The 23,450-nt window shown below is 47.1% G+C and overlaps 1 protein-coding gene across 4 annotated transcripts in view; it reads left to right on the top strand.

Annotated features, from left to right (window-relative positions):
• Positions 1–4,424: 4,424 nt before the first annotated feature.
• TET1 (tet methylcytosine dioxygenase 1) overlaps positions 4,425–23,450 on the top strand; it is an 80,541-nt gene continuing 61,515 nt past the window's right edge. For 2 of the 4 annotated variants that reach the window (XM_056350680.1, XM_056350677.1), the window contains exons 1-2: positions 4,431–4,847; positions 13,595–15,647. In XM_056350680.1, the coding sequence (XP_056206655.1) occupies positions 13,716–15,647 (1,932 nt within the window). In that variant the 5' untranslated portion in view covers positions 4,431–4,847; positions 13,595–13,715. Of the gene's footprint in view, positions 4,848–5,603; positions 5,818–13,594; positions 15,648–23,450 lie in introns of those variants that run through there. The other 2 variants (XM_056350681.1, XM_056350678.1) reach the window with 2 other exon arrangements.

Below are 23,450 nucleotides of genomic sequence, written 5' to 3'. Positions count from 1 at the left end.
TGGGGTCTTTAAGGAACAGAAATATTTGACTCTCTGAAGTCATTGAGATTGCAAATACAAGGTGCCAATTTTCTCTAGCTAAGCAGGCCTTTTCTGTTCTTCCAGGTGCAGGGAAGAGGTGTGCACTTTATGCCCTTTGGTATGTGGCTTACGACAAAAGTGCAGTAGACTTGAAGCTTCCAAAAATATTGGGTTGGTGCATGCAGTATTAGCCATGTCTTCTCAGATGTAGCGTTTACTGGCCGCAGTCATTCTGCACTCATGCTTTGTATTGCTCATGCACAATCATGCAGTGAAATAAGGGCCAAGATTTCCAATAAAAATAGAAACAAGACAAACTGCTGTCCACCACAGGTCAGGAATATCTGATTGGAAATACTTAAATAAATGCCATAGCCCTGTGTAATAGGTGTCAGAAGATGAAATCATAGTCCTTTCTGGCCTTAATTAACATAAAATGGTATTAACACTTAAACTGTCTGTGTTCAGCGTGATTACAAATGTTAACTTACTTTCAGTGCCAACCAGGCAGCTAGATAACTATCTACAGAACCAGGGCCAAGAAAGACTAAACGAGGAAGTCATTGTCAAAACCACAATTAGAATTCAAGAGTTTCTGCATTAAACTCATGTTGTTCAAGACTTTTCTCTTTCAGATACTGCCAACTAACAATGCTGTGGGTGATTTATCTCATCATCTGTATTACAAATACAAAGGCATTAACAGTGGTTGGCTTGTCTTCAGCGGGGTTCGCAGGCACAGCACCACATCAGTGCAGCATATAGCTTCCTGGGTCACATCTGGTCTGGGAGCAGGCCAGTCACTTTGTCACACTGCAGTTTGAGGTAACAAACATGAGGGAGGACTTGCAAGGTAGATGCTGTAATCTGTGCTTTGTAATTGCACAGGGAGCCAGCTCTAAAGTCTCAGCATCACATTTCCACTACGAGGGAGGCAGGGCTAGCTGAGATAGGCCTGGTTAGATCCAATCTTTCCCTTACAAAGCAGCATAGGTGTCTCTGCAACGTAATTCCTAGAGCTTTTGGTTTGTGGAGGGCTTAACTTAGGTTCAGCATCAGTGACATGTCTAACCTTCCCTCACCTGGACTGATGCCATGCCTGCTGCAGAGACCTGATCCAGATAACTGCAGGACTGATTTAGGGACCATATACCTGAGTAGCTCTGTTGTCAGGGTCCTGAGGGCACTAATAGGTCTTAATGGACACAACCAGCTGCACCTGGGGCCCGCACCCACATCCTCTGTCCCCCGCCCAGGAGCTCTATTAAAGCACAGCCCTGGCTAAGCTGTGGGTCTTGGTGAGTTGGAGCTTTGTCTTTGTCCTGCTTAGTTATTATGGGCCCTGTTCAATTTATACTTGGAATGTGTTTAATTTTGCTTACCCATTGGGTTATAAGATTTGCTTCTGATTTGCAGATTGAGTTCTTAGTTCAGTTCCAGACCTGCCTCATCTCCTGAAAGCTGTTTTATTATCTGGACTGCTGGCTGAATCTGGATACCACCCTATGGCCTGTCCTGTTTACCTTGCGTGTGTACAGTGGGGTTGCGTGCTGGCTAGTGAGGTCCTTGTCCTGCTGGCTGTTGTGTGGGGCTCCCTATCCCTTGAGGAGCAGCTACCCCTTGCAGGTCTCTCATACTCCCCACAGACTCCACTATTTTCTGTACTGCTTGCAATGTAGAACTACTTACAGGTTTGTGCACTGTGTTCTTTGCTACTGTGTTGTCTGGTTTTAATCATTCTGTAGCTATGTACTGATTTGCATGTTATTCTGGATAAAAACACAGGGATGGTAGCACTGTGCTAGGCCAAAGGTCCACCAGCTGAAAACTTTACCCTGAAGACCACGTATACAGGGAAGAAGGCTCGGGTCACATACAGGGCTGTTTTTGCAACATGGTCTTCCAGCTTCCATTAACGTATAGTTAAAATAATACTTTTATGTTAAGTAGCTTTTAACTGTTTTTTCCCATTTTGCTTAAAAAAATTAACCTATAAAGTTATTAGCATCTACATAGTGCTGTAGCAGTGAGTTTTATGGTTTGACAACACATTGCATGAAGTAGCTGTCTTCTGTTCTGATGCATCTGTTTGATAATTTGGCTTGATATTCTCTACTTTAGAGAAACTGTGTGTTCACTCTCTGATAACACTTTCTATCCTGCTCTGGTTTTTATAATATATTGGTTGGCATTTCACCCAGATTGCCTTCTTTCCAGGCTGAAAATATTGGTGTGTTTAGTTGGCCACCCTTGCTACATTTCCCTGTGGCTTTTGAAGTTCCACTTTGCACTTTTTTAAGCAGAACTGCATGTTATATTAAAGATGTGAGCAGACAATAGATCTGGACTAGATAATGATGGTGCAGTGATGTATCCTGTTCTGCTCTCCCCTTTTGTAACGATTCCTAGTGCTCCACTTGAGCATACAGAACAGTTTCACGGAAGTATCTGTCACTGTACCAGGATCTGTTTTGAATGGTAATACTTAATTCAGGGGCTGTGACTTCCATGTTTCCCCCCACGTGCCTCACTTTGCATTTTAGTGAAAGGATTTCATCCGCTATTTTGTTGCCCAGCCAGTCATTACTGGGAGATCTTTGTCCAAATGTTTATACCTAGCTTGTCTTGGTAGGCTGAGTATCTTAGTGTTGCTAGGAAAGATTGTCACCTGTTGCTCCATGCTTCCTGGGATATTTATTACTGATGAAAATGACCATGAGCATATATGTCTGTGGCGGTGAACATGGACAGTTGTTCTGTTCAAGTAATTCTTGTATGTTTCCTAGCCTTTAGCATGTCTTTAATGGAGCTGTGATTGTACATGTCAGTGTTTGGGTGCTCCCATTAACTTGCTTATTCTAACCCAGCTTTGGCCCTTATTGCTTGTTGCTTTCATCAGTTACTAATTTCTCAGAATGCATTTTATTCAAGCCCACAACTTCCAGTTTATTACTGTCTTCCCAAGAAAATACTCAGCTTCTGTGGGGCTTCATCTTACAGTTCCAGTTCCTTCTAATTTTGCTGTGTGCAGCACTTTGAGAACAATAGTTTTTTACTTTTCAAATAATCTATTATTTTAGCTTATGAAACTAGCTTGTGCTATCTCTTCTTTTAGCAGGGTAGATCTTTGGAATGACAGAAGTCTTGCTATCCAGGCCTCTAGAAAAGCAGTTTTCTCAGCAAACTTTCGGACTGATTAGGAGATAGTATGGTTACACCCAGCAAAGAGGACTCGTGCATTCCTAAACTTACCAGCCACTGAGAGGTGATCAGCCAAATGTTCAAAACTAGGTGTGTGTGGTGTTGGTTTCACCTTGTTGCATCTGAAATGTGTGAGCTTGGCTGAGATTCCCAGACCATATGTGTTTTTTCACTGCAGGGAGTATAAGTGGGAGGAGACAAGAGGATGGAGGTACAGATTGGTGAAGGCTACCTACCCACCGGCACTGAACCGCAGCCCTAACACTATGTGCAGATCTGTGCCACCGCTTCTCCTTTCCCACATGCCGATTGAAGTAGTTAGCAAAACACTGGCATTTAAAGCATCTTCACAGGAGTGGATGTGGACGGTGCTGCTTTCTTTTTATGCAGCAGAAAAGCCTTTCTGCAGGCTTGTATTTGGATGCGTTGGTTCACATTTTAAGTATTTTATACGACAGGAGCTAGAGACTTGATAATAATGAAGCTTTTTGAAAGAGTACTGCATGGGTATATTGTTTTATAGATCCCATTTCCAACATCTGTTTTCCAGTCTGAAGAGATGTTAGACTTGATGGCCTGCTTTCCACTCTGACGGAAAGGCTGTAGTGATAGTGAGTAGTGTAAGAAGGCTGGACTGACTCTTCCTCTTCCTCTAACACTTTGCTCAGCCGGCTCCCTCTGGGAAGGAGCAGCAAATATTATCAGTGGCTTTTCATGGATGAGGTGGGGGATGGGGAGAGCAAGGCTGAGGTTTTTTTTTTTCCTCCTTGCAGGAGGGAGAGGGTGGCTCAGCTGCCCTTCCTACTCTCAGCCAGCATCTTCCCCATGCTTCTGGGTGTGTGCTCTCCACTCGTGGACGGCCGGTCCCGGGTGGACGCCGGGGTGCGAGGGCCCTGCTGGACGGCACGTGTAAAGGGAAGGGAGTTTGCCCCAGCCCGCGGCGAACCCCTCGCCCGTCACCGCTGAGCAGGCTTTCCCTCCTCCAGCACAAAAACAAGGGATGATTTCAGAGGTGTCACCTCCGCTGCTGAGCGGGAGGTATGCGGCGTCAAACCGCAGCCTCTGCGAGTAACGGAATAATTCGCCTTTTCTCTTATTATCGTCATTTTATCTATTTTTGCTGTTGTTAAACAATCCCCGCCGTCACCAGCCTGGCACGCCAGCTGCGGCTCCCGGGGGGCAGGCGGGGAGAGGCGGCCGCCACCCTGGCTGTCCCCGGGGGCCGTGCCGGGCCAGCCCCAGTGCCGCCGCTGCCGGCTCGCCCCGCAGCGCGGAGGTGGGGTGGGGGCCGCGGCGAATCCCGCTCCAGCCGCGGGGATCCAGGGCGCGTTTTGCCGCCTGCCGGGAGGGCTCGGTGCGGCGAGCGCCCCGCCGAGCCGCCCCCTCCCCGCTCCCTCCCGGAGGGTCCGGCCAGGGGCGACGCGCGCCGCCGCCGCCGAGAGCACGTTTCGCGGCCCGGGGCTCCCTCTCCCGCGCCTGGGCTCGTCGCGCCATGGGAGCCGCCCGCCCGTGGGGGCCCGGGCCGTGAACCGCGCCTCGCCCCCTCCGAGTGCGGGGCGACAAGCCATGCCAGCATCGCCCCTTCCTGTGAGCTGGAGCTGCGGGCTGGCCGCGCCGCAGCTCTGGTACGTGTGTGGGACGGGTCCCGGGCTGCTGGGGGAGGGGGGGAGGGACGGAGACCCCTGCTTTCGGACCCCCTCCCTTTCCCCCCTCTCCCTATTTTTCCCTCCTTCCCCTCCCGCTTAGCTGCTTGGCTCGGTGCAAAGTTGAGCTGGGGGGGCAGGGGTACCTCCGCGGCCGGGCTCGGAGCCGTTCCGAGGCGGGGAGGGAGGCAGGCGGGCAGGCTGGGGGTTATTCATATGCAAAACGTAGTTTGTTGGCCGAAAGAGCAAAAAAGTCCGGTCTCCCTGGCTGTGCTGGAGCGTGTTTGCGCTGCAGCAGCCAGAGCCTGCCTGGAAAAACCCGCCAGGCGAGAGAAACTGCCTGCAGCCTCCGCGGAGGGCAGGGAACAATTAAAAGGGACCCTGCCCGGCAGCAGGGGCTCCCGGGCAGCCGGAACAACCCCGCAGCTGCCCTCCCCCGAAAAAAGCCCAGGCGAGCGAGGGCCGGGCGGCAACATCATCCTCCGGAGTGCCGGTGGCGTGCGGGGCCGGGGGGCGCACCCCCGAGGGCCGCTTACTGCTTTCGCCGCGGCAGAAGCCGGGCGCGTCCGGATGGGCGCCGCGGGTCCCCAGCGCTCCCGCTGCGGCCGGCCCCATTGTCTGCAGCCCCGGGGAGGGCTTCTGGGGTTGGGGGGGCACGGCCAGCGGCGGGGCCGGGCCACGAGGAGCCGCTGCCTCTCCCCTAGGCGGGCCCTGCCTGCCCCTTCCCTTCCCCCCCGGGGTCCGCCTGCCTGCACTGACGGAGCCGGAGCCCGGCGGGGCGGCAGCCCCCGAGGTGCTCCCGGGGCGCTGAGCTCCTACCCAGCTGGTCTGGGAGCTGGGGAGAGGCGGCGGTGGTCTGCTCGCAGCTGGAGGTTTGGTGTTGGCGGGGATGGTCCCTGCCGTGCTCGAGATGGAGCCAGGGGAGAAGGATGCGGTTCACCGAATGGGATGGGTAAGGAGAAAGGAGCAGGCGGCCTGCCGGGAGGCAGGACGGGTTAACCTTACCGAGGCATGGCTGCTGGTGCCGGAGGGCGAGCGGCGCGCCGTGCTGGGTCCGCAGGCTGGGTTCGCAAAGGGCCCAGGCGCAGCGGTAGGCAAAGGAGTCGCGCCCGTCGTGTGCCCGGCCCGGCCTGCTGCACCCCAAAGATATTTAAAGAGCAACGTAGTCCGCATCACTTGTGTTTTGGCCTGTGCAGCAGCAGCCCGGCGTGGTGGGATGCTACTTCTTTAAGGAGGAGAGGGGAACATGCAAGTAGGCGTCTAGAGCGGGTCAGGAGCACCCCGATGGCTGTGCACGCACCCTTTCCGGGGCAGGGGGCTGCACCAGCGTGGCTCTGGCCAGAGAGCTCTTTTTGGAGGTGTTAATACGGAATGGCAAAACTGGGCAGAGATGTACTGCAGCCTTATGTATCTAAATGTGACCGAGCAGACTTCTAGGGCAAAGGTGCCTCTTTAAATTTTAAAGCAAGTGGGGAAACCTGTGGAAATAATAATAATAAAAAAATAATCTTCCAAATAGTAGCTCTTCGCAGCTGTTCTCGATACTGTTTTTAAGGTACTCTGGTGGAGAAGCAGAAGGCTATACTGAGCCATAATCACCTTGTTTTCATTAATGCCAGTCAACACGAATTAGGAGTAGAGATTGAATCCAGAGAACTTCACATTTATATTTGGTCTGGGCAAAACTGGGCGGGTAGCCTGGTCAGCCCTGACTGTAGGGGAGAAGGTTGGCTGATGCTTTTCAGAACCGGTTTCCTGGCAGCACAAGGATGGGTGGTGGTTGCTCTTGGGATGATGTTCAGTCCTTCTGGACAAGAGGGGTTGGTTGTGCTGGGGGAGACAAGGACAGGCTGGGTGGCACAAAGCAGGTAATTGGGGGTGAATTCAAAGGGGGGTGTACTGAGGAACTTTCTAATACCTAGGGTTTCTGTAAAACCTAAGTCTTCACTGTGTAGTAATTCAAAATCTCCACTGATAGTGTTTTATTAGGGCTGGCTGGCGTGCTACCCAGGGTTGTTAAAGCTGGCCTAAGCATTTCCATCCTGCTTTCTGTTTTCAGTTACTTACATTTCAAAACACCTTTCAGGCTGAAATTTTCCAGGCTTAATCTTTGCCTGAAGGTTCTTCCCTCCACCTCCCCCTTCTTTTAATTGAGTTTGAGATAAGGTGATTCAGTTAGTGTTTTTTTCTTTTAAGGCAAAACCCCTGAAGAATGCAGTCAAATGTTATAAAAAAGAAATGCAGTGTTTGAAGCAGCATAAATGTAGAATTAGAGGCATATGATTAGCTGACGGGTTTTGTTTGTTTTGCTTGTGCTTTTTTGTATTCAAAAGTACCTGGAGTGTTCTGGTGGAATGGGCCTTCATTTGGAGAACCCTTAGAAATTACTTGGTATATTTTTACTTTTTAGCATTCCCTCTGTTAAGGTCAGTGTTTGGCTACATTGAACAGAGCTTAAAGCAAGCCCATGTTCCTGCCTGGGCTGGGGGGGAGGATACTTGCACATGCGGTGTGAGTCTTCACAATGGATTTTTGGTGCCAGTTGTTTGAGGCTTAATCCGGTTTTGTGGTTTAAGCATGTGTGGTTCCTTGCCACACTTTTTCTTTTTTCTTTTTTCTTTTTTTTTTTTTTTTTTAAATCGTTCTAATATAATAGAGCTTTTCCTAACCCAGGAGGGCTTTTTTTTTTTTTTTGGTGCTATTTTTTAAAATCCGTTTCACTCGCTGTGCAGGCTCCAAGGTGCATGAAGTCATGACATTGCAAAATGTTAAACATTGACATCTCTTGCTGAATTCACTGAGAGGATGTATTTCACAGCAGTCTTCAGCTTCCCATGTACTGGAGAGAAGTAGGATGCGGTGGCAGCCCTGCCTTATCCAGACTTACAATCCAAGCACGGAGGTGGCCTTCCGGGTCCAGCAAGGACAAAAATTCAGGAGGAAAGCCTTGGTGCTTGGTCTGCTCAACATCATCTTGTGTCACTGATGTCAGTGGGAAAAGGATTATGCTTTGAGTGTGTGCCTTTGTCTGTGTGAAACTGAGGTGGCATCCTGCAGTGCCTGTCCCAGATTTGCAGTTATGCTACTGGAAAGGGTTGACTTAACTCAAAGTTTAATATATGTGGCTAAGGCATGCCTCGTTGCCTTAAGAGTGGCATAATCCTGTAAAGCAAAGCAGAGAAATTACACGTAGTAAAACGGAAAACAAGTGTTCTTGAATGACGTGTCAGAGTATAGAAACATTATGCGAAACAGGACTGCGGGAAGAGACATCTTGGGGACAGTCAGTGGGGGGGGACTTTGGGGGTGCCTCTGCACAGGGAACTTGGGGAGGCCTCTTTACAAGACTCTGTATGAAGTCACTCGCAGTACTGAGAAGGCAGATGAGAAGTTTCATTTTTATTTCTTAACCAAAACTAAATGGAACTGAAGAAGGGGGGGAAAGGGAAAATTAAAGCTAATTCCCTCCTCCTAACCCATTTCCCTTCTTTTCATATACAAAGTATTGTGCAGAGTTATCAGTAGATACAGGGAATTAGGCGGGTTTTAAAAGCAGGTTGACATCGGTGCAGCTGGGAAGAATAGGCAGTTGATATGTCATAATCCTGAAAAGACTGAAAAAAGCTTTTGCGTCTAACATGAGGGTCAGATTTTCCGGTGTCTGTCATCTTGGGTGTCTCTTGTGTCTTCCTGTAGAGCATCTGCTGCTGGAAGATGAGATGCTTTTCAATTCAGAGTTGTAGATATGAGCTTGAGTGACAACTTCGAAGTCAGATTGTGGGCCTGATTGCTTGGGACCTGTGCATTATTAAGTGGCTTTTATGAAAGCTTCCAGGTCTTGTTTCCCTGTCAGACCAATCTCAAGTGACTTTTAAAAAGATACCTAAACACTGAACAAAATTTATTTAATTAGTGCATCTGACATAGTGAAACCAAGCTCAACTAGTCGTAGCTGGGTCATTATTTTTCCCCATGCACCTGTGTTTGTTCAGGGGTCACTTGCTGTCTTTCATGATGCCATAATAAAGCTGCCACCATTTTGAGTTAATCTCTCTTTCTCCCCCCATCTTCCAACAAGAATCAAGTTATGGGTCAGAATCTTGATGGACATTACCTCTATAAAGAAAACTTGCTTTATTTTTTTTTATCCTTTTGTGTACGGGGAAAGTAAATAAGAAAAGCAGGGAGAGTGTTTTGGACTGGATTTTCTTTCTTTTTTTTCTGGAAGCCTTCCAGCAGTATAGGGTTAAATTCCCCAATTACTTTGTAGGCAAAATTCTCATTATAATTATTTGGAATTTTGACCAAGATGGGACTAAAAGGTTTAGCCCTTGATTAGCTTTTTAGCAGTATTTGTTGAGGATTATAGCAGTCGGTGGGATTGGTCCAGATTTATTACTGTGAATGAGCAAAACTTAAGCAACTGACCTTAAAACCAGCTTTCAGCTTTGCACATGAATTAGAAGAGATAAGTCAGCTCAAGTAACAGACAGCTTCGGGATGCACTGTTATTATCTGGGGAAGTTCCCTGCAAACCCTCCTGCGCATATTACCTGTGTTACTTCATAGAGATGCCTGTCCTCTGCTCTCAGGGAGGGTATGGTAGGTCCCGCCTGATTTGGCTTTCAGAAGAGAGCACCGAAGTAAGTTTGTTTCTGTCCAGGATGGTGGAGAACTGCCAAGTTGTTATATTGCCCCATGAGGTTTATGTTTGATAATCCTGCTAAGTCAACATAGATATTTTGGAAATATAATTGATTTCTTGCTATGAAATGTGACCAATATGATAGTAATTCGTTGTCCTTAAGAAATGATGTGAGGCAATTTGCAGCTGCTGCAGGCATCAACAGTCATGTCCAGTGTTTTAAATGGAAAAGGGAAGGTAAAATGTTTCCTAATGTTACAGAAAACAAGACTTTAGTATTAAACTTGTAGCTACCTAGTATTTTGGTCCTAAATGTGGAAGGGTAAACAAAGAAATAACAATGTAATTTAGTTTTATTAGACACTTTATTTAAAAAGCATTAGACAGTTTTTACCTAGTGGTTAAGGTTGTTGTGGTGGACTAGTATTCATAAAGACTGTGGGCTTTCTTTAAGGGAAGCAAAGATTTCTTGCTGATTGGCATTTCTCCCAAGAGCTTGCAGTCACCTTGAGGGTCAGGTGTTCAAAGTCCCAGACAAATGTAACTGAAGTCTAGTATTAACTGGAGGGGAAAAAAGAAAGATTTTTTTTTTTTTCCTTCAGGGGGTCTTTTCTGGATCTTTTCTGGAAAACCTAAATTCACTCCAGTGGCAAATTGAAACATGTATAAAACTGTTGCTGTTCTTGTGCCCCATATTGTCATCTCTGAGCAATACAAATACTAGCAGCCTTTGCCATCTTCTTTACTGCAGCATTTAAATGCCAGTTTCCTACAAATATCAGCATTTTGTGCTTTCCAAGAAAAAGGGAAGTCTTCAACCACTCCATGCTTATAGCCTCTAATTTTGGCCCTGAAAAGAAGCAACACTGGCTTTGATGCTTTCCTACATTCTTGCTAGACAGGTATGTTTTTCTGTGTTAAAAGAAAAAAAAAAACACAAAAACCAAAACAGGATGGTCTTGTCTCTTCAGTTCTGAAACAACCATGTTGCAATTTCCAAATGCAGGTACAGTCGTATTATCATGTAATTATAATGATGATTTAAAAAAAATACAAAATTGTTATAAGTGAAGTTTCTAATTGATAATTTTGATGATCACACTTCCCAAACTTCTACAACAGCAGTGGCAACTGCTTATGTAGAGAAATAATAGGAGCGAAGCATTATATACAGTTATCTTCAAAAATCCAGTTTCTGTTTCCACTCCAGATCTCCCGTACCCTCTTGACATTCTGCTTCTGTTTCAGGGCTGATAAAGAGAAAAAAACTTTTATCTCTTCAGTCCCCCTCCTGATTCACACATTCCCATGCTGCCTGGCTCTCCTTGTTTGCTTGCTTTCCTCCTTGCTTTCCTGGCTATAGCCTCTGCAAGTAGCTCACATTTCCTCTCCTGCCACTGTTATGTAGCCCGGCCGCTAATGGCTACAGATCTGCTGCTTGCTTCCAACTGGTTTTGCAGCCCTCCAGGCTATCCTTTGGAATGAGGAGCCCAGTCTCTGTCAAAACCACAAGAAACTGGGGAAGCTTTTTGCAGGCTGCCAACAACTATTTCATGGACCTGCTGACGTGATGCCGAGGTCCTCTTTGATTCATGGAGTGACTAGTAATGGCCATGTCCCCCTTCCCCCGTGTGTCTCCAGAGAAGGGTAGGGGGAGGAATGGACTCGGATTACCTTCCTTTCAGCTTTGTATTTATTTTGCTGTTTCAGTGTCTGACCCAGCTTTATGTATAGTGCATTTCTGCAGGAGCTCTTCAGGTCTCCTTTTCTGTGGCCTTTGAAGCATTATGCGCAATGATAAACAACTGCACGTGTCTGCTTAGTCTCTCCAGGTTGGATGTTTTGCTGTGATGGAGGAGGGATGCAGTTAGCTTGTTTATTGCATGTTTGGGTGTTATTTTGTTATCTATTACATTGGCATATATTATTAACACATAACATATTAATTATATATTATACTATTGTATTATGACATGTAAATGTATATTATTAACATATAAATAATATAATGTATTATTTATATGTTGTTTTCTGATCTGACCTTAGAAGTGTGTTTAGCCTTGTCTTGTACAGCAGCGCTGACTCTAAAATGGTATTTGAGTGTGTGGAAAAACTGCTGTCCCAGTAATAACGTTCACCTGATATGTAATATAAAGATGTGATACAGAATAATCTTATCTTTAGGTAAGATACTTGGTTTATATGTTGTAGTACACAGGATCAATCAGCTTACTACTGCTGAATAAACAAGACCTAGGCTTCAAAAAGCTTTAAATAAGCTATTCAAAAAGAGTTTGGGGAGTTACTCTTAGCCTTGGTAGGTACTGTGGCCACTGGGCAGGCTGCTGAGGCAGTCAGAAACAAGCTCGCTGCCAGCGTGCTGGTTTGGGGAGCAGCAGGAGCTGGTGGTCCCACAGAGAGGTGGTGCATGTTGGCTGTGCTGGACCATCCCCTCGGCAGGCTAACGAGCTTATCTTGGAGGAGTGCAGTGCTGTTTGCTGCAGATAGTTTTAAGCTTTCTGCATCCCTTCTGCTGTAGATATTTTTTGTGGTCTGGGGGTCTGTTCTGCGGGGTCTGTTCTGCTTGTGGAGCCTGCCCTTCACATGCCCTGTGCCAGTCAAACCTGGCCAGTGTAGTACCATTAAACGTTTCTGGGGTGTTAAGTAGATTGGGCAACACTAGTGTAGCTCTCCCCACCATCTGCAGAGCTCAGACCAGGCTGTGGGCAAGTGTAGCCTCCATAAGATCACCTTGCTGGCTTCAAGGTGGGGTTGAGGTCATAGGAAGGAGTGGTGGTGTCAGGAGCCTGGTAGCACCCTTCTTCCCTTTTCTACCTTCTTTGGAATCTAGGATTCTCTCTTCCCCTCCCCCCCCCCCCCCTTTTTTTTTTTAACTTTCTGTAGGGGTCAGAATTTTAGACATCATCCCTGTTTTTCTTGTTCTTCCTTTTCTTTCCCTCTTCCCATTAGTGAGGTGTAGGTGGCCTGTAGCTGACTTGATTTTTGAGCTCAAGGAATTTAAAGGAATGACGACGAAGGGAGGGCACCTTTCGGCCTGATGCTACAGAGCCTCTTGCTCTGCCTGCTCCCATTTTTAGGCTGCCCTTGTCTACTCATCTGATCTATTCAGACAGCTAAATAAAGCTTTAAAAGCCTTCACTTAAAAGCACCATGTGCTTAGAAACTATGTACTGATGAGAATTGCTTTACATGTAAAAAAACCCAACCCATCTTGAAGGATATTGATTTGGAGCATGAAGATTCTGTTGTATCTTCTGAGATGACTGAATTGTATTTGGGGAGTTGGGGACTTCCGCATCGCAGTTGTATTTGGGGACAAAAGCTTAGGACAAATGTATGGTATTCTGTTGAGGGCTAATATATTAGTAGTCATGATGATGAAGCAGAGACAACTGCCTGCATAATACGTTTGAAATCGCTAGGCAGGATGGAATCAAGGCTTGCAATATAACACCATGCACCAGTATCTTATCTTGGGAGATGACATTGGGAACAGCAATTCTTCCCTGGTTCAGCTCCCCTGTGAGTAACACTAAGTTAGACATCTTCAGAGAGTTGGTTACCTCTCCCATTTGATCTGGAATTGTAACGTGGTGGGCAGCTGATGGGCAGTAAAAGAATGAAGGATGCCCTGGTGATGGTGTATGAGTGTGTACACACACACAAAGTAAACTCAGCTGTGGTTTTTTTTTTTCCTGAATGTCCTTACAGTGATCGTTGAACATAACGATGTAAACTTTACCTGTTCTTACTCAAGGGGAGAGCTGGTTAATAAACTGTTAATAAGGCTGAGAAAATTCAAACTTCTTAGAACTGACATAAAACAGTAAACGTGATGTTTCCTGTTGAGCTCCATTTGCTTTTTCGTTTGTGTTAAATGTTCCATTTTGCAATATGCTAATATTTTCAAAGCTTTCGTGTTAATTGAACGTTATGTCCAACACCAGTATTTCTAATTCTACCTGTGTACTTTTAAATATTAAAAAAGGGTTGGTTTAGTGTATATGCACCCTTCATTAATTAGGGTTATGTTAAAGCTGTTTTTTATCTCTTTCTATTTCAGAGTTAATGCTGTAGCACCAGAGACCAGCAATGGGAGTATGCGGTTTTCTATTGAAAAGTTCTCTCAAGAGCTCATGATTTTTTTCCATCTCTCCTCTTAACATTTCTACTACTCCGCAGACATGGCTCACCATGCGAGGCCTTCCAGAATAGTCAAAAAGGAAGAGTTAGGTAAAAGGAAAACTAACCAGGGCAAAAAGAAATCTAGCCAAGTAAGAAAGAAAACCACAAAGGCTTCCACAAAAGCTGTTAGTTCTGGAAAAGGCAAAAAGCCAGTGCAAGAAAAAGATGTTAAGAAAAAACAGCAAGAAAAGAAACCAATCATGAGCTCTTCAGGTAGACTTCTCAGAAGCAGTGTAACCAGAGCCCTGTCTGGAGCATCTTGGGTGAGTTTGGACAAAGCTGACAATATCCTCTTTCATAACCAGGATTCTTTCAACATCAATGGCTTTACAATGTCTCTCCGTAACCGATCGTTCTCCCGTAGATTGTCCCAAACTCCAGCAATTGCAAAACCCAGGAAAGCTGCAGTACAAAAAAGGCTAGAAACAAAGGAAAAACATGAACAAGAAGCCCTGGCAGCAGTAGAAGAAAAAAGCGCTGAAGCAGGCGAAAGAGTTTTGAAAGAAGATTTAGCACAAAATGAGTTAGTGCCTCTGCCTGTAGAAGATGCTCCATGTAGTGCAGGTGAAGAGCCTGCTACCACATGTGCTAGTCAAGATGGAGAGGTAGAAATACCTGAAGCAAATAACTCCATTCCAAGCAGTCAGGTAACTGATAATGATACAGAAACGTCAGAGGTGACATACAAGCATGAAGACCTGTCCTGTGAGCAGATACCCAGCGATCTCGATACAGGTAGTTCAGCTGTAGTATTTGTTGAAGATGCTGCACTTGTGCTTCCGTCTTCTCCTTCTGACTCCATAATCACCTCTGAATCAAACTTGAAAGTGTCTGTAGAGACTCCCTTCGATCTGGTGCCTAACAGTGAAGAACCTGACTCTGGTGCTGTCGATACCTCAGACCTCACCTCAATGGTACTGTTAGAAGAGTCGGTCCCACTTGCCAAATCCCACATAGAAGCAGAGTTGGACCTGGTGCTACCTAGGGAAGAACAAGACTCAAATTCTGCATCTGTAGTTACCTCTGAGTTTAACTCACAAGAACATTCATTAGAAGATGCAAGCTCACTTGCAGAGTCCTGCTTGAAGGCAGACTGGGATTTAGAGTCTGAGAATAAAGATAGTGATTCAAATTCCAGCTCTGTAGCTGCCACTGAATCAAATTCGCTTTTACGGTTTGAAGGTGCAAGCTCACTTGCAGAATCCCACATGAAGGTAGTTGTGGATTTTGTACCCATTCACAAAGAACTTGACTCAAATTTGGATTTGAGCTGTACAAGAGAGAATTCAGAATCTGAGTCAAACCCCACATTTACAGTATGTGAACCAGTTTCTGATACCTCTTTAAACAATATTGAAGTGGAGGACATTGAACAGCTTGTTAAATGTATTGATGCAGAGACATTAATTTTGAATTCAGGTTATGTCCCCACTTTATCTTCAGTTTTAGAAAAAAGCACAGTTGATAAAATCTCTGGTGAAAGCTCTGGACAATTCTCTGAAGGTTTTATTTCAGAGTTGCCTTCAAGCATGGAAATCTCTGCTCTTGCCTCAGAAAAAGCCATAAATGCGGATTTGCCAGCTGACTCAAGACTGCAGCATAATGATTATTCATCACAGCTGGGAAGTGTCAGAGTAAGCTTGAATTTGGTTCAGGACAACGTGAGCGACAGCACTGAAGCAATTGAGGCCTCAGGGTCGTCCTCTCTTAAAAATCCAGCTGGTGGTTACCCTGTTCCATATTCATCTCTGCTCCCTATGCTAGAGAAAAAGAAACGAAGGCGTTGTGGAGTCTGTGAGCCCTGTCTGCGGAAAACAAATTGTGAAGAATGCAGCTGTTGCAGGAAACGCAAAACTAGTCACCGGATATGTAAAAAGAGAAAATGTGAAGAACTGAAAAAGCCACCACCACCAATCATGTTACCTTTTGAGGTAAGCCAAAGAAGCTGCAAATTAAGGCACTCTTTTGAGGCTTGCGGTACATCTTGAAGTTCTGCAAAGGGACATACAGCTTTAGAGAGCTTAGGGTTACTGTTGGAGCTAACAGGTTGTATAGTAACTTTCTTTTGCCATCTGTAGAGGTGTAGATTAAAGTGAGCTGGTGTTATTCTTGTTTCTGGTGTGTAAATGCATAAAATCAGAGGTAGGTATGGCTTTAACTCTGTGTTACAGATACTGGCCAAAACAATGAATGAATTGAGGGCACAAAGAGATGAGAAAGGCTTAAGTGCAGAATGTGGGGAAGGGGGGGAATGAGGATTTTTTTAGGAGACTGAGTTATTAGGGGGAGAGTCTGTATTTCATAATATTTAAGGTTAAAAAGCAAAGGAAGGCAGACTGTTTGCTCTTTAATTCAGTTAAAGTAATTTGCTTGTGATGCCAGATTTGGTGGAAATAAATTTATAAACCTCAGGACCAAACTGTAGCTGCATTTTCCCCTTTCACATCTCTCTGCCTTTCTAATTGTCTATTCTTTTGTTTCTCTCATTTCACTTCTCCTGCCTGTCTCCCTTTGTCTTTTACCACATCCCCCATACATACTTTCTTTTTCTGTGTTTCTTACTCATTTTTCTGATTCATCAGCCTTTTGTAACCCAGGTCATTACTTTTGGAACAAAGAGGAGGGGAAAAGACAGTCTGTATGCCCCTGTGATAACAGCAGTGACCTTCTGAGACATTTCAGTTCAAGATCAGGCTTTAAATCAGGTAAGTAGGGAGTTGAACATAGATTTCCCACATCCCAACTGAACTCCCTGACCTCTGAGCTGCAGTTAGCCTCTGTGCTGCCACGTCCTGCTGGGAGTGTTCTGCTTTGTATGATCCAATAGTACCTGAGCCACGGAGGGGGAGACGCTGTCTTGGTAGTTGAGTCACTGGGACATTGCCTTGGGATGTGGGAAACAGGTTCAAGTCTCTGCGCCAGTGTGTACTCTGAGTGGAGTGGTTCATGCTGGGGAGAATGCACCTGCAAAAACTTTCTCAATAGCAGTTTCATTAAAAAAGCGTGTTCTTACAGCAGGTAGAAATTCCCGCCAGCTGCGGAGATCTCGGGAGACCTCCTGTTTTTACTGCTCTGTCCTGTGCTTACCAGGGTTTGCAGAGAAGTCCGTTCTGTTTTTAAGGTAGACAAGCAGAAAGAAAAGCGCTGCAGCAGCGAGGGGATATGATATATTTCCCTTTGTGGGGGAAGTATATTTTAAGTTGTAATGTTTAGGGAAGTAGGTTTAAACAGCCTGGCTCAGAGTTCATTCAAAAACCTCTTTGTGTCTCAACTGCTTGTAAATGCTAAAAAAAAAAAGGGTGGGGGACACAGGGACAGCTATAATGTGACTTTATATATATGTATATATATAAAATAAAACAATAAAGGTGATAGAGACGGATCCTGACTTTTTACAGCAAAAGAGTAGTGACATTACATCCTTTTGTATATTTAGTCAGCGGGATTGAAGAAGCTCATGGAGCGAATTGGTGGAGTTGAGGTAGGAAGTGATCTAAAAGCTATGTTTTAAAAAGGGTTTTGGCAGGGTTGGTGAAAGGAAGCACTCCAGCTTTTCTGTCAACCTTTGTTTTCCAGGCTAAACATACTTCTTTTCGTGTTGCTCAGGCTGACCTCTTCCTTGCAGATTAGCTTTGCCCCTTCACCTTTGTCCTCTCTGGGTGCTCCTTTTGCTTTCTTTACGGGAGATTCCTTGTTTTTATTCTTTTCTTTGACAGCTTTTTTTTTTGGTGTGCTTTTATTTTATTAAACTGGTTCAGTTTTGTACAATGCATTTAGAGCAGCACCAGAGGCTGCCTCCATTTCTCATTAAATTTTGTATGAAGCTTCAGAGTACTGCATGGAGGAAATGAAGTATTCCTGACATTTAAGAACATGTCAGGTATTTTCTTAGGAAATTGTATTTGAATGAAACCTGGTGCCTTTTCAGATATTCCTAGAAGCAAGCCTCGGCTCATTTGTAATCTCTCGAAACCGTGCTCTGAGAAAATGAAAGAGGGAAGTATTTCTACAATTTAGATATGTTACAGGAGCTCTTTAAAGACATTGAGATACAGAGGGGGAGATGTTGGGGGATGGGAAGCACTATATCACTCTGTTCAGCAGCTCTCCTCTAGATAAGCTTGTACCACTCCTTAAGAGAATCCCATTGTGTTTTCCCAAACTGGTAGGACTGGAACTGCAACAGCTGGGACTTCTGTGACAGTAATGTGTTTCAAATACAAGGCAGCTGGGTAAAACCCAAAACTGTAGGTCTCTGTCCATGGTATAGAAAGCGAACATAATAGTTAAGAGAAATGAGGTTGTCTTCAGTGCATTCCTTGTTCAGAAGAGTCTTGCAAATCTCTCTTATGTTGGTGGAATGTAAGCATTTTTTGGAGGTGATTCACTGGGAGGCGGGTGTAGGGGGTGGACATGCTCTGCATAAACGTAGTTTAAACATTGCTGTTTTCCCTTAAAGGGAATTATCTCTCCGCATTCTAACTAAACAATGCAAAACTCTGTACATTAAACAGCTGTAGGATAGCCGGTGTATGGGTTGGCAGTCCATGGAGGCTGTTTAAAAAAGAGGTGTTGGTTTTCCTTAAGAACTTATGTGGATTTACAGTTATAGGGGGTAAGGCCTGGCTGGTGGAAGCTGTGAATGTAGACTGAAGTGCATATTCCAACGCACATGCCCGTGTGTGCACAAGCATTCAACCCTCAGAGAGTATCGGTTGCATGTTTGGAGCTGGTATTAGTTACATTACTGTTATTTTCATTAATTCACACATAATCCAGATAAAGATTTGAAAACTATATTGGTCTTGAAAAATATCACTTAAAAATAACATCCACATAAACCTTCAGTGATACTTTACCTTGCTGAATGTAATGGGTTTTGCAGGGATGTGACATCATGAAAGTCTGGATAAAGCATTGTGGGCTCTATTTCACAGCCCCTGTGTGTAGCAATATTGTTATATGTGATGCCGCTCTTCCTGAGGGATTCACACTGTGGCTGCTTGCTTAGCAGTTGGTAAAGAAAAACTCTAAACTATATGTAGGGAAAAAACTTCTTGTTTACCGAATTTTTTGAAAGAGCAGCCCAGTAAATAAATGTAAGCAAGCTTTGAAAAGCAGGGGAAGAAGGCTTTATATTGGGTTACTGTGCCTCTCGGAATTAATAACGTGGAAATGCTTCACAGTGAAAAGAGGGTTTGACAAGTTTACATACATGAGAGTGATGCTTTCACATTTTAGTCTTGTGTTTCCAAGACTGCTGTTTTCTGAAATAGCGTGGCAGTTACTGAAGGCTATTTTGCAGCTACTTTCTACCGAAACGCGTATTTCATTCCAAGAAGTGGTCTGCTTTGCTGCCATTGCATTGTCACACGTGTCGAGGCTGTCTGGGTGCATCGCAGTGTGGGGCAAGGATTTTGTAGGCTTCCATACCACCATGTAGATAGGGAAGGTGGTCCATGTTTTATTTTATTTTCTCCTTCAAAAAGGGAATCTTGTTTTGGACAGGCAGGTGTTGCAGATGTAGCAGCACAAACTTGAGATGAAAAATGCTGTCTTCTGGGTGCTTGCAGTCATCGCTCGAGCTGACTGCACGGTGTGCTGGGCTCTGGCTGGGCAAGCGGATTCGGATCTCATCTGGCTCCCAGCTGGTCAGTGCTCTCCTGGGTGTAGCCATTGCCCCAGCCCTGGCCCGGGAGAGTGCCAAGCTGAGCAGCTCCCATTACTGAGGTGAACTTACAGGGTTTCGTAACATGCCTCTTGCCCGAAAGGCCATAAACGTACAGGTCTGCAGCAAAACCAGCAGCTGAAAGGAGCCCTCATCTCCAAAGGCTGCTTTCTGCAAGGCTTGCCAAGGCCCTACCTGGGCAGGCACCCCTCTTGGGCAGGGAGAGCTTTATTTTGTATTAGGTAATGGACCATGTTAGATTTAGTGGGACCTGGAGTCAACAAACTGGAAATAAAATCATGTCACTGAGCCTGAGTTCACTGGGGTTGACCAAGGTGTCTTGAGACATCTTATTTAATAGCTGTAATCTGAGTAACATGGAAAGATTAAATAACAATAAGGGCCTGCTTGCTTGTGGGTTTTTAACATGCTGCCGAAAACCCAGACATATTTAAAAAGGATGCTGCAGTTAGTTGGTTGGGAACTTTCCAGTAAGCTGTTCCTTGAATGGAAAATGCTGATTTAACAGGAAGCTTTCACAGCTACTATCTGTCTCGATGCAGCTATTTTTTGGGGAAAGTTTTGTAAGGTTCCAAATGAAATTTCTGCTTAAAACTTACAAAGTGGGGAGAGAATTATTAGAACAGCTTGATTAGAGCTTTTTGCCTGATGCAGACCAGGGGCTTGAACTTTGGTCTCCCACATCCCATCTGTCTCCTCTTGAATTTTTGAAAGGTTTGCTCTGCTTTGGAACACAACCAAGTGTCGAAATCTCAAAAAAATAAAAGCAAAATGGAATTCTTGTTTTCTAGCCAGACAAGAAATTTAGACTTTGTGGTATTTATTTTACAATAGACTCCAGAAATACTTAAGCCAGTTAAATTTTAAAATGACTGCGCATAAAAACACTCCTCTTGAATATGATACTTGGGAGTTTTGTAAGGGGATATAGCACAAGGGCTTGAGGAGTTTGGTAAAGTGTGGCAAAGATGAGTAAAGCTGTGTACTGTGGACGCAGGGCAGGGAGTTGGAGTGGTACAGTTTACTCTTATTGTACACACCTGTGCTCTGTGGGTGTGTAAAATAATTGCAAGTCACACTTTGCTGTAATCCTGGGTGTGGACTATAACGTAGCCTAAATTACAGGGAAATTAATTAGTTTGGGGTCTCATTATTTTCAGAGGATGCATTTTAAAAGTTGCTTCTAACTGCTTCTTGTTTTCTGTGCCAGTTCTTGTAGCTTTTACAGAGAAATTTTTATTTGAAGAGGTTTCTTTCACAGAATCACAGAAGGCTCAGGGTTGGAAGGGACCCCTGGATGGAGGTCACCTAGTCCAACCCCCTGCTAAAGCAGCTTCACCTAGGGCGGGTTGTACAGGATCGCATCCAGGCAGGTTTTGAAGTTTTCCCTCATACTCAGATGGAACTTCCTGTCTTTCAGTTTGTGCCCATTGCCCCTTGTCCTGTCGCTGGGCACCACTGAAAGAGCCCAGCCCCATCCTCCTGACACGGAGCCTTAAGGTATTTGTAGACATTTGAGAAGATCCCTTCTCAGTCTGCTCTTCTCCAGGCTGAACAGGCCCAGCTCTCTCAGCCTTTCCTCTAAGGGGGATGCTCCAGTCCCCTCACCGTCTTCGTAGCCCTCCGCTGGACCCCCTCCAGTAGTGCCCTGTCTCTCTTGAACCGGGGAGGCCAGAACTGGACGCAGCACTCCAGATGCAGCCTAACCAGGGCAGAGTAGGAGGGGAGGATCCCCTCCCTCGACCTGCTGGCCACGTTCTTCCTCACGAACCCCAGTACCCCGTTGGCCTTCTTGGCCACCAGGGCACACTGCTGGCTCATGGGCGGCTTGCTGCCCACCAGGACTCCCAGGTCCTCTGCAGAGCTGCCTTCCAGCAGGTCAACCCCCTGGCCTGTACTGGTGCGTGGGGCGTTTCCTCCCTGGGTGCAGGACCTTACATTTGCCTTTGCTGAACTTCATTATGTTCCTCTCTGCCCAACTCTGCAGCCTGTCTGGGTCTGGCTGGATGGCAGCGCAGCCTTTGGGTGTATCAGCCGCTCCTCCCAGTTTTGCATCATCAGCAAACTTGCTGAGAGTACCTGCTGTCTCCTCATCCAGGTCATTTCCTTCCCCTGTGTATGAGGACCCATCCTCATAGGAGGGGACACTGGCCAGCTAACAAGGAAATCTGAAAATACTGCCTAAGTGCTGTCCAGTCATGCAACAAACTGGGGACTAAATCAGGATACTGGGTTTTAGGTTTCTAAGCAAACAAAATTAATATTTTTTTCCTGGATTGTAAAGCATCTTAAGTAGGCAAAACTGCAAAGAAAAATCAGATCCCCAAGTGTACGTACCTCTCATTTTTATTATGTTTAAAGATCCTTGTGGATGTGGTGTTTTGGGGAAACATGACAAATCAGTACTACTTATTTTTCCTGAACCTAAAACCTATTTGATACAGTACTGTGGTGCAGCAGGTGAGGAAGTTAAACACAAGGTAATGTCAGGCAACACTGGGCAACAGGTTTCTCTGACCGCATTGATACACTGTGCACGGAGCTGTGTGTCTGCATCTGAGCATTTGCACTAAACTGATTTGCACCAATAACCAGACAGGATTTACACTTGTAATTTAGCCGTAGATAAAAACCCCTTTTAAATAGCAGTCTGCAGCTGCTGAAAAGATGATCTTATACTTTGTTGGTGTTTTGTTTTGTTTAGTTTTGTTTTCTTTCCCCCTGTGTGTAGCGGATAATCCAGGGCCAACTTTCTGGTTGCACGTGGTTACAGTAACCGCTCCCTGGGTGAGCAGTGGTGTGTTAGGTGTGGTGTTACTGGGTTGTCGGCCATGGGTACAAGCGTCTGTGCGGTGCATGGGGGCCTGGTGGGAGAAGTGGCGGTAGCGCTGTGAGCCCGCCACCCCTTATTCCGTCGGGGTGAACGTGCTGAGCAGGTGGCGATGCAGGGAAACAACCCAACCGCGCTTTGTGCTTTTGTGGTGGCCCGTTGGCAGCGGCAGGGGTTTGCAGCAGGTACCCTGCTGGGCGCCGCACGAAGACAGAGCCCGGCCCCGCTGCGGGGCCGTGCGGATCGCAGGCGGCGGGTGGGCAGGGGCCGTGCGGGCCCCTCAGCTGGTGAGCCCGGCGGGCGCTGGGCCCCCCGCCCCGGGCGGCGCTGCTGGCGGGGCTGGTGGCTCCCGCTGCGGGTCCCTTCTGCGAGCGGACCCCCCGCCCGCCGGGGGAGCGCCCCCGCCTCCGCCCGACGCGTCGCCGCCCGGTGCCCGCCCGCGTGGGCACCTGCGTGGGCACAGGCGCGCGCACACGTGCGTGCCGGTGCTGCGCAGGCGCGCGGCTGGGCGCGCGCATGGGGGCACGCGTGCGGGTGCGCGGGGGCCGTGTCCTCGCCTGACCCCGCTCGCGGCGGCCCTCGCGAGCCGACGGACCCCGCCACCGCGGCCCCGGTGGGTGCCCTCCCTCGCGCCCCGCCGCCCGCGCGCGCGGGGCCGGGGGGCGCGCGGCGGCGCGGGCTCCGCCTCCGCCCGCGCGGCGAGTCCGTGCCGGCTCTTGCGGGCGGCCGCTGCGGCGCCCGCACAGGGGACCCTTTGTGTGGGCAGGGCCGGCGCGAGCGCGGGAGGAGGCCGGGGGGGGCGCGCGGGCCGCAGCCGCCCCATTGGCTGGGGCCGGCCCGCGGGTCCTCGTGCCGGAGGCGCGCGCGCCGGGCGGGCGCGCGGCGCGGCGCGGGGAGGCGGGGGCGGGGCACGCGCGGCGGGGCCGCACGAGGCTCGCGCCCGCGACGCCGCCTGGAGGAGGGCGCCGCTGCGGCAGGAAGCAAGATGGCCGCCTCGTGGGCGCCGCTGTGAGGAATGCGGGGCACCAGCGAGGCCGGCTCCAGGGGGCGGCGGGGCCTCTCCCCTCGGCCGTCTCCGGCGTCGCCGCGTGTCGGGGTGGCGGCGGCGGGGCCGCGTAGGGCCTCCGCCAGCCCTCTCAAGTGCCGCATGTAAAGCACGCTGGGTATTTCAGAAATATTGCAGTTTGAGAATAAAATCGGAGGTGTCTGCCTTTG

This window comes from Falco biarmicus, chromosome 9 (genome assembly GCF_023638135.1).
Source record: "Falco biarmicus isolate bFalBia1 chromosome 9, bFalBia1.pri, whole genome shotgun sequence".
Taxonomy (NCBI): Eukaryota; Metazoa; Chordata; class Aves; order Falconiformes; family Falconidae; genus Falco; species Falco biarmicus.
The sequence above is the reverse complement of the archived record's forward strand: the minus strand, read 5'-3'. Positions and strand labels throughout refer to the sequence as shown.